Source organism: Gobio gobio (assembly GCF_949357685.1).
Source record: "Gobio gobio genome assembly, chromosome: 3".
Classification (NCBI taxonomy): domain Eukaryota; kingdom Metazoa; phylum Chordata; class Actinopteri; order Cypriniformes; family Gobionidae; genus Gobio; species Gobio gobio.
Genome location: NC_137099.1, coordinates 56,962,401 through 56,976,613, shown reverse-complemented (window position 1 = coordinate 56,976,613; position 14,213 = coordinate 56,962,401). Strand labels below are relative to the sequence as shown.

Here is a 14,213-nt window from a genome sequence, read left to right as displayed (position 1 = left end):
GTATATGACGTTCTTCTTTCAGACGAATAAAATCTGAAGTATATTACAAAAGTCCAGGCTAATCCAAGCATTAGAATTGGATTAATAGTTGCTCTGTTTTTGAACTCCATAAAAAGTGCATCTGCCCATCAAATAACTCTGAGGTGTTAATAAAGGCCTTCTGAAGCAAATCGATACGTTTGTGTAAGAAAAATATCCATATTTAAAACTTTATCAAGTAAACTTTCAGCCGACACCTTCCCTGTTCAATTTATGGAAAAACTGTTGAAAGTTCCCCTGCCGATCGAAAGACCGGCTGGAACTCTACTTGATAAAGTTTTAAATATGAATATTTTTCTTACACAAACGCGTCGATTCGCTTCAGAAGGCCTTATTAACACCCCGGAGCCGCGTGGAGCAGTTATTTGACGGACAGATGCACTTTTTATGGACTTCAAAGACAGAGCAACTATGAATCAAATTCTAAATCTTGGATTAGCCTGGACTCTTGTAATATACCTCAGATTTTATTCGTCTGAAGAAGAATGTCATATACACCTAGGATGAATTGAGGGTGATTAAATTATGGGCTAATTTTCATTTTTTGGTGAACTATCCCTTTAACACAGCATTGACAGGCGCTTCAAAGAGTGAGGTCGCATTCAGTAAGTGAGAGATGCATTAATGGATCAAAAACGAATGATTATTTTTGCTTTGTAAGAGATTCTGCGTCGCACAAGTTCTCTTCAGTAGATCCTGACTCTTCGAAACAAACGCGATTCATCCACACTGTGAGTTAACCGCTCTTTAGGGCCATTAACCGATCAAACGGCTCATAAAACGCTGCAAAATAAGTCTCAAAAGTTATCAATGATGCAACAGCGTGTTCGTACATATTTTCTATGCAGAGAACATGCGAATGGCTGTGCATTTATTTGTGCAATAAATGATAGCTGCCACAGGATATGTACTTTGTGTATTTGTGTTACGGTGGGCTAACAAAACGTGTATATTGTGTTACGTAATGATATTTTGCAGCGTGCAATTTTTTGGGGAAGATTTTATGCTTTTACTGAGAGTGAAATAAAACTCTGAATCAGAAGCAGTTGCTGTGTTGTCATAGCCTGGATTCCAGCTGAATTTAGCCCCGCACACAACATTTGAGTTTGGGAAATTCAGTCTGGACTTGATCCTTTGTGGAGCAACTATACCCGAACAGGAGCTTTTCGGTCCAATTAAATTGTCAGGGCAGGCTTTATACGTTGATGGACGGATGATCAACAGTAACGTAATCATCACGTCACCAAAGAGCGCTTGGGTTGAATTGGTTCTAATCCTAAATGGAGAACTTGTTCGTATATGCATTCATCTTTACTATTTCTCTCAAAAATGATGATTGTGTTGGTAAGTACTCTGTGTATCCTTAAATTCTTTTTTACAACACCAAGAAAGATCGTTCACACTCATCTTCTTCTTCTACTTCTTCCAGCGTGCGTCCAGTTGAGTTCTGTTGACAAATATGCGTCGCTCCTTTGCTCTGACTGGTTGTAGGTCTATCCAATGGAGGTCTTTCCTGGTTCGGTTGAAAAACGCCCCATAATCACATCCCAATGGAGCAGTATCAGACTCATATTCTGACTAGAATTGAGTATGACGACGTTAGGCTAGTTTTGTCATTCAGTCTCCCCTCATCCTCCTCCATGCCCACTTTTATAGCATTTCTCAAAACTGGTGAGAACTGACGGCTGATGGAACAGGGGGTTTCATGACCCTTTAAGTGTGTCAAAATTCAAAGAATGATGTAATTTTACTCTTATTCTTAGACTTGAGAGTAAGTGTGATTCATAAAAGTTCCTAAGTGTTAAGACTAGGTCTCGGCTCCTAAATTATTTAAGAGAGCTGGAGAGGTATCCTAACCTAGTTAGGAGTAACAAGGTGGCAGAAGAGAGGAGACACACTTTCCAATGAAAATATAATGTATTGGAGTTAAATGATGACAGGGAGTTTATAAAATGATAAAAGCTTGATTGTCAAGATGTTCTTTTTGTAACTGACCTAGTAAGAAATGTAATAACTTCTCCCACTCTACAAATCATCCGCATCCGACCCGTTTTCCGACAGCAGCACTAATTAAAATCCGGACCCGACCCGACCTGCTTAAAACAGAACCGACACCCGACCCGTACACTAAATAAAATCAGATTAGCATATCACATTATAGACACACTTACAAAAATGTTTATTGCCAGCATACAGAAGTTATTACACGACCATTAACACAAGGACAACTTCAGCCGAAGCTGTCAAAAGGTTACATCATGAAGAACATGATTGTGTGTCCTTATCTCTATGAGGCACATTCAGTTCTATCCCCTTTTGAAAAATACTATTCGATAGAACTGTTTGTGCTTGGTTTGCTACCAGTTATCTGCGTGCTTCCTCAGCGATGCAGTGCCACATTTGCGGCTATCCAATAAGTTTTCTTCAACTCCTCAGGATCCATCTTGACGACTGCAGTGCAGGCAGATCACACGGTGTGTTTGTGATTCTCCTGGGAGAGCACGTGGGGCACAAATAAATTGATATGGATTTGAAATTATGTACTTGAAATACATGCAAGGCATATTTTTGTAGATGTGTTCCGAAAAAAATCCTTTTTTTTTTTTTTGGAACACCTCTACAATATACATGCATATATTTTATATTCCTTATCACGTGACTGTTTTAAACCCGTGTTTTTCCCTTGTCTGACCTGCACCTGACACAGTTAGGATGTTCCACCGTTTCAGCAATATTCACAGGTCACCTGTCAGGTACCCGCACTCATGCAGGACTCTGGTCAAAAGATAAGTTGGTTTCCAGTCAACTAAAAGTGTATGCATCGTGTTCATTTATACAACAGCATTTGGGTCCCTAAAAAAACAACAAAAAAAGCCAGTTTTGAAATCAGGTTTCAAAGAGTGTTTGAAAATGATTCCATTGACTGTAAACACCGTGAAAACCATGGCTGAAGCCAAAATCACCCCTAAACCCTCAATCACCAGTCCCTACTTTAGTCCTCTAATACAGTTCACTTGAAGGAGTGAATGAAGTGTTGGAAAAATTCACAAGTATGTTACAAGTATGTTTCATATTATAATGATTGAATTATTGCATTTTAATGGAAGCAGATGAAGGATAGTCTTAAGTGCATGCTTTTAATGGAAGCAGAAGAATGGTAGTCTTAAGTGCATAAAGGTAAAAAGGTCCCTAATGTAAACCACTTGTATGTATGCATGGAAACCACCTGAAATATGCATGTCTGTTGAGTAAAAAGATGTTTTTTTAAAAATTGGAAAGCATGGGACTTTCCACCATTAGAAACATAACGTATAGCTTAATTATAATGGTGGCGAAACCTGAGGTGGAGTCAAACGCTAGAGATAAGCTTAAAAGTGCCCATTGGATCCATAGCAATAAGAAAAAGGTACATAAAGAGATGTTTTACCCCAAGAACTTCAGATGGTCAGCTGGCATCTCACTTTGTTGTTCGGACAATAAAGTTTAACCTTCTGAGACCTGGAACTTCGTTTCTGAGACTTTTCTTCTGCATTGATTGAACAGAGAGGACACTTGCGACCACAAAATTGCCACAACAGAAGACAAGTGAATGAATTCAGACAGCCACCGTGTACATCAGCTGTACACTTATTGCAGTGCAATTTGAAATAGAAGTGCACTCAAGGTTCACTATGCTTTCAGACACTACAAATGGCTGGCCCCTCAAATAGTGCCCTATTTAAGGGTATAGGGAGCGATTTCATATTCAGCCCATGATGTCATGCACATTTCATGTTTGCTGGGTGTTTCTTGACAAAATTAACACCAACTACTGGCCTAGCATGCATAATACAGCCCATTTAGTCATTTTTGCAGATCTGTGTGAACGGGGACTGATGACAACCTTGTCGTGCATTTTTAAGCACATCATTGTCATGTAAACAAACCACAAAAATGACAAGTCAGATACAAGCAAGGATTGGTTTGTCAGTTTTATTGAGAAACTTTCTTTTGCCCTTGAACCAATACAGGCCCAAGTGTGGCCTTGCCTTCCCACTGAACACCTAGAGTGGGACAAAGCAAAGTTAGAGCACTTAAAAAAAAAAAGGCAACCTTTAGAGCAAAAGTCACCAACCTCCATAGGGAGCAGCAGCAATTCCACCATCAGGACCACATGTCGAGTCACAGCAACCACAAACTTGGTCATTTCCATCAGCAGCAAGCCACCTGCAACAAGACAAAGCACGTTCAACTTGAGCAAAGTCAGCTTAAATTTTTTTTTTTAAATTAACAAGCAACATACCCATTGGCAAAGGAACAGGATTTGCGCTGAGCGTCACTGGGTGCAGAAGCAATAGTTGCCTTCAGAACGCATGTTATGAAGATCTGCAAGGGATGACAGACAAGTCAAAACCAAAGCAGATGGAAAGAGAAGTTGAATTAACTCCTGATAGTCGTAGTACATACAGAAGGACTGTCGCTCTCCTGGAACATGAATGCCTCCAGCTGGAACTGGATCTTGTCAACCTGGGACCGAGGCATGAAGCGGGAGCTGGAAGCTGTAGCCTTGGCATCCACAAAGCACCTGACAGCAAAGTCACCACAAAGAGCAACTCATGAATCGTATCCGTGACTAAGATGTTAAAAAGAGCAACCAAAACGGTCCTATAGCATCAAGGGCCATGACCTTACCCATGATTCTCAATGAAGGAATATCTCGGAAGGGAGTTCACATCAGGTACTTGAGTGGCCACACAGCTGTCCACAAACACACGCAGAGGCACATGATTGTACTGCTTCACAGATGCCTCGATGTTAATAACGCCACCCAGGAAATAGGAGTATGAAGGCCTCTGGTTGGACCAATCATCTACAAAAGAGAAGGGAACACTTTAGGCACAGCCACAATTTGCAACGTTAAATGTGCATTTAAGAAAATAAACCTGGACCAACCCAACATGAGCTTCAGGGAGAACATCAAGACTTCTTCACCAGCCTCCGCTGAGGCATAAGGGACCCATGTTGGCCTCAAGGCATCACTGCTTACATTGTGAAGCCTGCAATTCATGAAAGTAGCCATTAAAATGGTCTCCCATTTGCACAAGCAGTGAAAGTCATTGAGATACTTACCTTTGATAGTGGCATTGAACGCCAACAACTGCACCATCAGCCCGGGTAATCGGAGTACCTGCAAGAGCCTCAGGGGTGTAGGTAAGAGAGAAGGTGTAGACAAGCTCATCCTCGTTCATCTGTAAGAGATTGTAGTTAAAGCAAAACATACCAAGACGGGCTAATCTTTACTATGAATGGGAGAAAGTGTATTGTGCAATACAGTGGACAAGCACTCACAGCAGCAGAAAACAACTGCAGCATATGCTTGTATACATCTATATGTATATATCATGCATTGTGTGAACAGGCCTTAAGAAACACTAATGGGTCAGTTCATGTGTGATAGTTGCTGGTTTGAAAGTCATTTATATTTAAGTTTAGCAAATACTTGAGATTTTAGGATTTCCCCATTCAAAAAGGTATAAGACTTGGTCTTGAATGCCCAAAACAGCTGCCCTGGCATTGCAAATACAACAGCCGTGTGAACTGATGCTCCTTGAAGAGGACTTTGGATATCCTTAACCGGAACAAACAGATTAAGATTTAAGAGTTCTTACCATCTGCACGCTGTTGCAGTCCTGTAATTCATACTCAAAGATGAGCACCCTAGACCCAGAGTCCTGACCAACAACAGGACATCCCCCTAAAGACAGACCGGTTGGCTGGATCAACTGACCATTGCTAAACAAGTCCTGCTGGACCTCTACATGAACCCGGTTCTCTCCGCATTGAACCGCTACGCTGCTGGGAGTCACGGGTTGCCTCAACTGGAAGTCCACCGCTACCTCGCTCTGCACCTCAGGAACAACGGGATACCTCCAATCCAAAGGCTTCACTGGACCCTGCAACAGCTGCTTCTCCTGAAGGCCAAAAGGCTCCTGTGCAAGGCCTCTGGAGGCAGGACCCAAAGGACTCTGAAACGGAGAAGCCACTTGCAAAGGGTTCCAGAGCCATGGAGGAGAAAGGGCAGGACTTCTGGAAGCTGGATCTGATTTTTGCCCCATGCTTCTTGGACTTTGACGATGCATCAAACTTCCCCATGCATCAGGCAGATCAAATGCAACAATCGCAACCATCAATAACACACCTTTCAGAAACCCCATTCTAGCAAACTTTGATACAAATGCCACAACACACACCAATGCTTGGCTTTGCCATTTTGTACAGCTCTGAATGAAGGTGGCTCCTCCCCTTAGTTTAATTGATTACCTTTGATTCTCCTCTGGACCTGTAGAGTTTATGCATCTCCAGACCGACGGCTCCACTCGGTTTGTATGGCTGCGTTTACACTGGCACAAAAGAAAATCAGCGGCCGTATGTATAAAGCCAGTCAGAGTAAAATTTTTGTCTTAAGTGTGTCAAAATTCTAAGAATGATGTAATTTTACTCTTATTCTTAGACTTGAGTAAGTGTGATTCATAAAGGTTCCTAAGTGTTAAGACAAGGTCTCAACAGAAGGAGAGGGTATAAGAGTCACCAGGGAGGCACTATTTACATTCATTAAAGACACAGGTTTGATGAGCAGAATATTATCTTTTTTTAAATTTTTTATAATTATTTATAAAATAACTTGATGTTACACACTCCAGTACATTGGATGGTGGTATGCACCTTAAAGTTGTTTGCAATCTGCCATTAACCAAGAAGAAGAAGAAGACTAGGGCTGTGTTCGAATTCGCGAACGTCCACTATGGTTTCAGACACCACTAAATGGCTGTTCCCTCAAATAGTGGCCACAGCTGAATCAATCGACCATCCATCTTCCAAACCGCACTGGTCCAGCGCGATATCATACATACAGGTATAAATTCCTTTTAAAAACTATTATTAAATTGTTTGATTAAGTTTTACACATGCTAGTTTCCGTGGCAGAGTTCAAGATAAATCTTTTCATTATTACTGGAGCTGCCAGTTTGCTACGTTTCAAATAAACGGCAGCCTTTCCGGCGCACTTAGTGTCCGAAATCACTCACTCGTTTTCAAAGTGGACTATATTAGTGGACTAATGTAGGGAAAAGTGAATGAGGGTATAGGGGGCGATTTCGAACACAGCCTTGGTCTTTGCTCCTAAATTATTTAAGAGAGTTGGAGAGGTATCCTAACCTAGTTAGGAGTAACAAGATGGCAGAAGAGAGGAGGAGACACACACTTTCCAACAAAAATATAATGTAAATGATGACAGGGAGTTTATAAAATGATAAAAGCTTGAACAAAATAATTTGGCAAAAAAGGCAAACTACAGCTACATGCTTTACTGTGCGTTCACACTGCCGCCGGCGAGAGTGTCAAACTTCGCTCTGGCCGCCCTGCCATCGACACTGTAGAAAGATTCATGGACGCACTGCCACTCTGACGTAGATCGAATGCTTGGTCTTTTTAAAACTGTATTTAAAGGGGCTGCAAAGCAAACAATCATGTTGATCTGCATTTGTGCAGACTGAGCACAGGTAGGGTATAACCATATAAGATAACCTCATGAAATCATTTAAATGTGAAATGTAAAAAAAATAATAACAAAAAGATAGATTGAAAGAACTTAACATGTTTGCTAACGAAATAAACCAATTAAAAGCCATTTGTGTGGTGTGGCTTTTGTGTTCATAGTTAAGTGCTAGTATAATTTCAACACAACATTACAGTTTATAGTAGGCGTTTGCTAGTTGTGGTCTTTAATTAACATTAATTTGTGTACACCCTACATTACAATAACTGTCCTGGGTTAAGTGCAGCATTAATGCAAGTGGTCAAATGGTGTTGTTTTGAGCAAATGAATTGTATTCCCGCTGAAAAACAAGCATTCGGGAGCGAAAATATTAAAATTTATATAAATATAAATAATGTTGCGCGCCTTCTTATCAAACCCGCCACAGCAACGATCAACCTCTCCTCCATTTTTTGCTTGGGAACTAATGTGGTCGGAACCAAAGTTTACAGCACTGCGTTCTCTGGAATCATCTCAAGCGGAGCACTTCTACATTCCCATTGGTTGCCGCCGAGCCGCGTCGTAGCTCATTACCATAAAGTTGACCTGATTTCAACTCTCCTTGACGCCCAAATCGTCCAAGACGCGCAGCGCCGCTCTCGCCGGAGCTCGCCGCCGGGCTCCCATTGATAATGAATGACTTCCGGCCACTTTGACGCTCTCGCCGGCGGCGGTGTGAACGCACAGTTAGAAAAACAAAAAAAGCATACATTGACTGCAACTATCATCAGTTATTAATATTTCATTGGTCCTCTCTTGTTTTTTCATGTGTTCATATTTCTTTGTATGACACTTTGTATGAAACTATTGTCGTCGCTTCGTAAAATTATTGTAGAGTCACTGTAGTGAGATGGACTTTGCAACGACGTTTTAAGTGCCTTTTATGGGTCTTGTGAGTGTGAATGTACTGAATGCCAATGGAGGCCTATCTGAAGCCTTTCTCAGCCATCAGCTTTCAACAAATATATCTTCATTTGTGTTCCGAAGATGAACGGAGGTCTTACGGGTGTCGAACGACATGAGGGTGAGGAATTAATGACAGAATTTTCATTTTTGGGTGAACTAACACTTTAAGTGCCACCTCAGAAGCTTGATAAATACGGGCCCTGATCTGTAACAAAGAATAGTAGCGCTCATACAGATACACAGCTTCTTCAAGGTTGGACTTGGTCAAGCTCTATCTCGGACCAGAAACTTTCCCAAAACATACTGATAGCATGTACTTTCTCTCAGTAAGAGGCACAGACAATATTCACCATTATTCTCTAGTGATGAAAGATGCAGACTAAAATAAAAGCATATCAATATCAAATAAATATAAATAAAAGCAACATATAATTCTATAACTCTAGTGTTACAGTAAAAAGGCCTCAAAGTTTGAGCACCCCTGCATTAGACATTAGCCAGTATTCTCTCCCGCGTGAATTCTCATGTGTCTCTCAAGGCTTTGTTTCACTGTGAAACTCTTTCCACACTGAGGGCAGGTGAACGGCGTCTCTCCAGTGTGAATCCTCATGTGACTCTCAAGGTTTTGTTTCACCGTGAAACCCTTTCCACATTGAGGACAAATAAAAGGTTTCTCTCCGGTGTGAACTCTCATGTGACTTTCAAAATGTTGTTTCACTGTGAAACTCTTTCCACATTGACGGCAGGTGAACGGCTTCTCTCCAGTGTGGATTCTCATGTGAACTTTAAGGATTCTTTGCTCTGTGAAACTCTTTCCACACTCCGAGCAGATGAAAGGTTTCCCTCCAGTGTGAATTATCATGTGTCTCTCAAGGCTTTGTTTAAATGAGAAACTCTTTCCACATTGAGGGCAGGCGAACGGCTTCTCTCCAGAGTGAATTCTCGTGTGACTTTGAAGGTTTTGTTTCAATGCGAAACTCTTTCCACACTGAGGGCAGGAGAATGGCTTCTCTCCAGTGTGAATTCTTATGTGACGTTTAAGGTTTTCGGGTTGTGTGAAGCCAATCCCACACTGAGTGCAGGTAAAAGGCTTCTCTCCAGTGTGAATTCTCATGTGACATTCAAGCTTTTGTTTCACTGTGAAACTGTTTGCACATTGAGAGCAGGTGAACAGTTTCTCTCCAGAGTGGATATTCATGTGTCTCTCAAAGCTTTGTTTCATCGTGAAACCCTTTCCACATTGAGGACAGTTAAAAGGCTTCTCTCCAGTGTGAAGCATCATGTGACGTTTAAGGTTGCCTTGTTTCGTGAAACTCTTTCCACACTGAGAGCAGGTGAACCGTTTCTCGCTAGTGTGAATTGTCATGTGCTGCTTAAGGCTTGCTTGTTGAATGAAATCTATCCCACGTTGATGGCAAGTGACCGAATCTTCTTTCAGTTCCTGCTGATCTAAAATCAAAATTAAAATATCAAAGTCAAAATCAATTCAAGTACAAAAAAGTTAGTAAAAGTAACAGGTCATACTAGGCTCAAACACACTATGAAATCTTTCACGGTACATTTTTGGTCATGGCACCTCAGTGATAAAGCGGGTGGCGATAATCGTCTGCTGTCAAATGCTTGGAAAATTAAGAATAATTTAATATTTAATAATATTAGTCATATCTATTATTTTATCATTTAAATCTGTTTACAAATAAGAAAATCATTCCAACCATAGCACATCTATCTTGCATTTTATCTCTCGAAATGATGGATGTCATTATAAAAACTTTTAAAAAGTCTACATCTTTAAAATGCATGAAAATTACAGCGAAGCACAACCGTTATCACACGGCGCTCTGCAGTGGTCAAAAAGGATTTAAACAGGACTCAAGGAAGGGTTAACTGATCAAAACGGCACTATGAAAGATTTCACAAATGTGACCCTGGGCCACAAAACCAGTCATAAGTCACATGGGAATATTTGTGGCAATAGCCAACAATACATTGTATGGGTCCAAATTATAGATTTTTTTAAATGCCAAAAAATCATTAAAGAAATTAAGTAAAGATCATGTTCCATGAAGATATTTTGGACATTTCCTACCGTAAATATATCAAAAAATTATTATTAGTAGTAATATGCATTGCTAAGGTCTTCATTTGGACAACTTTAAAGGCGTTTTTCCTAAATATTTAGATTGTTTTGCACCCTCAGATTCCAGATTTTGAAAAAGTCCTATCCTAACAAACCATACATAATTGGAAAGCTTATCTTTTCAGCTTTTGAGATGATGTATAAATCTCAAATTTAAAAAATTTACCCTAACTGGTTTTGTGGTCCAGGGTCACAAATCAAAATATTGTCATTAAGGACTCAAGGAAGGGTTCATTGATAAAAATTGAGCTGTGAAAGATTTTTACAAATCAAAATATTGAAGTTAGGCACTCAGGTAAGGGTTAACTGACCAAAACTTTATTGTGAATCATTTCACCAAACACAAAGTCTATTTAGCCTGACCTGACTATGACCATATTTAAACTTAAGCTGATTTATTTAATGGCTTGGACCGTTATTCATTGGCACAGCCTGTTTGTTACACAAGAAAAAGAGGAGAAACGCGATATGTGCTTGTCAATGCTTTCAAAAAATCAGGCTCAATCTAAAACAGGTGATTTTGTATTAGTCTGCATGTTTATTGGAAATATAGACGTTGAACAAAAAGGACGCATCTTTTTTCCACATGTCTAGTGGACTTACCAAATGGTTTTAACGGACAGACGCTGCGAAATAAATACATAAAATTAAGTAACTATGGCGGAAAACCCCGATTTCGGACCGGAGAACCAGCTGAATTCACACATCATGAATAATTACATGTTATTTACATGTCTGCGCACTGCGGATTTATTGAATATAAACCCGCAAAATATCTGTAGCACGCAGTGACACGTTTAGGCGTAAATTTAAACACGTGGCTTTTCATTAATTGTGATTTATTTGTAATAAATAATCAACTTACAAGGACTTTTATCCATCCATTCCTGGCTGGACGGCGACTGGCAGGTTTTTGTCCTCACATATGATGCCTGTGTTGTCTGCTTGTTTTCATTCTGCTCCATCTTTATCACCAGGAAATGTTCGCCCCATCTTATCCCAGATCGCTCCATCAGTCAGGTTTGATTCACTCTATTCTATGAGATTCTCCAACCAAAAGTTACTTGTTTTAAAACCAAGCGCAGCGTAGTGATGCTTGCTTTAAACACTGCTTCATGAAGCTTCGAATCTCCTGTTTCGATTCAGTGTTCGGACGGAGCTCGTATCAAACTATTGAGAATGAGGAGATGTCGTCACGACACAGCGCCCCGCCCCCCTTCCGCCATTTTGGGGGTCTGCCCGCCAGGTAATGAATTCGGACAGAGACTGGAGAAGAGATATTCTGATGATTACTATGTACATAGTTTTCCAAACTCAACTGAACATTAAGTTTTAATCCACCCAAGCCGATCTGAGAAAGCAGCGGCTGGTAAACGTACGCCATTATTTCACCACAGGGTGTCAGTCATGGTCTTAACTAGTGAGCGCGATGCTGAAGTGTGAGACACTTGATCAATACGAACCTTTATTTATTTGTATTAAACATGTTGATCACTATTCTGTCATTTTTCATTGTCGGTCATTTTACTGTATGCTATAAACATGTTTATGCCCAAAACGCTTAATTAATATTCAAGGTAGGCCTAGTTGACTGTCATTTTCCTCTACTGTGCATCACTGTTTAAGATTAATTCAATATTTAACATGGTTAACATTACATCCATTTAAAGCACGTACCGAGCATTCATTCTACTCAAGAAGGCTGGAATAAAAGCACCAGCGCACACAAACGATCATTTAAATTTTTAGTCAAATTAATTTAAAAATATAAACTCAACAGGTACAAAATATGATCAGTAAGAGAAAAACATTGCTAAGGATGACGAGCACTGGACTGCTGCAGGATAGTGGGGAGATATATTTATTATTCAGAATGCACAGGAAATATATTTATAGAAACATTTCAGTGCAAGGTGGTAAAGAGTTCTGCCGTGGCAGCTCGTATGGGTCAACGTTTTTGATATCAGCTTCTCTAAATACCTCAGCTTGGCGCTGGTAGTAAGTTTCTCCCTGTACGAGACCTCTTCTTCTCCATTTCAAGTTTTCTCGTAATTTCTCCGCTTAAACGCCGCGATGATAATTCCTCGAGCCGTCTTTCCTGCTCTGATCTCTGTTTCGCTCTTACAATGTTACCCCTGGCAACCGATAGCGTCGGATCCCGGAATGGTGTACGGGCCAGACTCCGCCCACGACCATGACGTATCTCCTCATTCTCATATTGAGGGTGCGTCGATAAACTCATCGATCATTATTATAGTATGAGACCGAGAAACCCATGAGCCAGTGTCTTATATGGTTTTAAATTATATCGTTTTAGTGTGCACTGACTAACAAAGTAAAGAGGGTGAATTTTGATTTCATGGTGACTTAAAAATGGAAACAATCAATGGCTGTAAATAAACTTGTTAAAAAGTTTCGTTCTATGAATGCAATAATGATCATTTGGAAAAATGGCATTGTTCTCTTAACCTTTCAACCAACAAACATCAAAAGGAAAATGTAAAAGTATAAACAAATTACTTTCAGCAGACCATAAATGGCCATATCATGTTTAATATTTCTGTAATACTATAATTAAGGCTAGATTATGTAACATATAAAAAAGTTCCATCAGTAACTGGAACACTGATGTATATTTTCAAAGTGCTTTCGCTCATATTGACAGATACATTTTGTATTTCCCTGGTTTAGAAATATTCCAGTAAATAAAACAGCTAAAGGATTAGAAGTGGAAAGTGCGTGTAAAAACAAAAATAATTTAAGGAGAAAGGATTTTAAGGATTCAGCGTGCATTCCAGTCGATATTGTTTAAGAAATCATAAGAGCTGACCATGTAAGTGCAGTGTCTGTTGTCTTTTTCATATTGTTACAGCCAGTATTGGGGTAACGCAAGTACTGTGAGTTATGTAATCGGATTACTTTTATCAAATAACTACTAATGCATTACTTTTCAATTAAAAAAAATATCTGAGTTACTTTTTCAAAGTAATGCAAGTTACTTTGACTTTTCCATTTACAGATCGACATCTCGTCTGTCCCCCTGTTGAGAGAAATCGGGAGTAATGGTACCAGCCCGCTACTACACACAGCAAAACTCCACCCAGTGCCGCTCACAGCGCTAAAATGACTCCGCCCTGGGGTGTGTCTGTAGTGAGTGTTTTTCTTTTCAAAAAAAGTTTTAGTACCTATTCCTCAAAATGAATATAAACTGTGAAATGCAAACTCAGAATATTACACAAACCTGCAATAAGTATTTTTTTAATTACTCAAACATACACCGATCAGGCATAACATTATGACCACCTTCCTAATATTGTCTTGGTCCCCTTTTGCTGCCAAAACAGCCCTGACCCGTCGAGGCATGGACCCCACTAGACCCCTGAAGGTGTGCTGTGGTATTTGGCACCAAGATGTTAGCAGCAGATCCTTTAAGTCCTGTTCAGCACATCCCACAGATGCTCGATTGGATTGAGATCTGGGGAATTTGGAGGCCAGGTCAACACCTCAAACTCGTTGTTGTGCTCCTCAAACCATTCCTGAACCATTTTTGCTTTG

General features: G+C 40.1%; 2 protein-coding genes across 2 annotated transcripts; both read right to left on the bottom strand.

Annotated features, from left to right (window-relative positions):
- Positions 1-3,980: 3,980 nt before the first annotated feature.
- Positions 3,981-6,171, bottom strand: LOC307124198 (zona pellucida sperm-binding protein 3-like; the record flags this gene model as incomplete). The annotated part of the gene is made up of 7 exons (XM_079813245.1): positions 3,981-4,082; positions 4,486-4,603; positions 4,711-4,888; positions 4,972-5,075; positions 5,149-5,267; positions 5,688-5,946; positions 6,035-6,171. The coding sequence occupies 7 exons, from the start codon at positions 6,169-6,171 to the stop codon at positions 3,981-3,983; spliced, it is 1,017 nt and encodes a 338-aa protein (XP_079669371.1).
- Positions 6,172-8,396: 2,225 nt separating this feature from the next.
- Positions 8,397-11,783, bottom strand: LOC307123934 (uncharacterized protein). The gene is made up of 2 exons (XM_079812798.1): positions 11,524-11,783; positions 8,397-9,967 (listed from the first exon to the last, which is right to left on the bottom strand). The coding sequence occupies exons 1-2, from the start codon at positions 11,669-11,671 to the stop codon at positions 9,012-9,014; spliced, it is 1,104 nt and encodes a 367-aa protein (XP_079668924.1). The 5' UTR covers positions 11,672-11,783; the 3' UTR covers positions 8,397-9,011.
- Between the last annotated feature and the right edge of the window lie 2,430 nt (positions 11,784-14,213).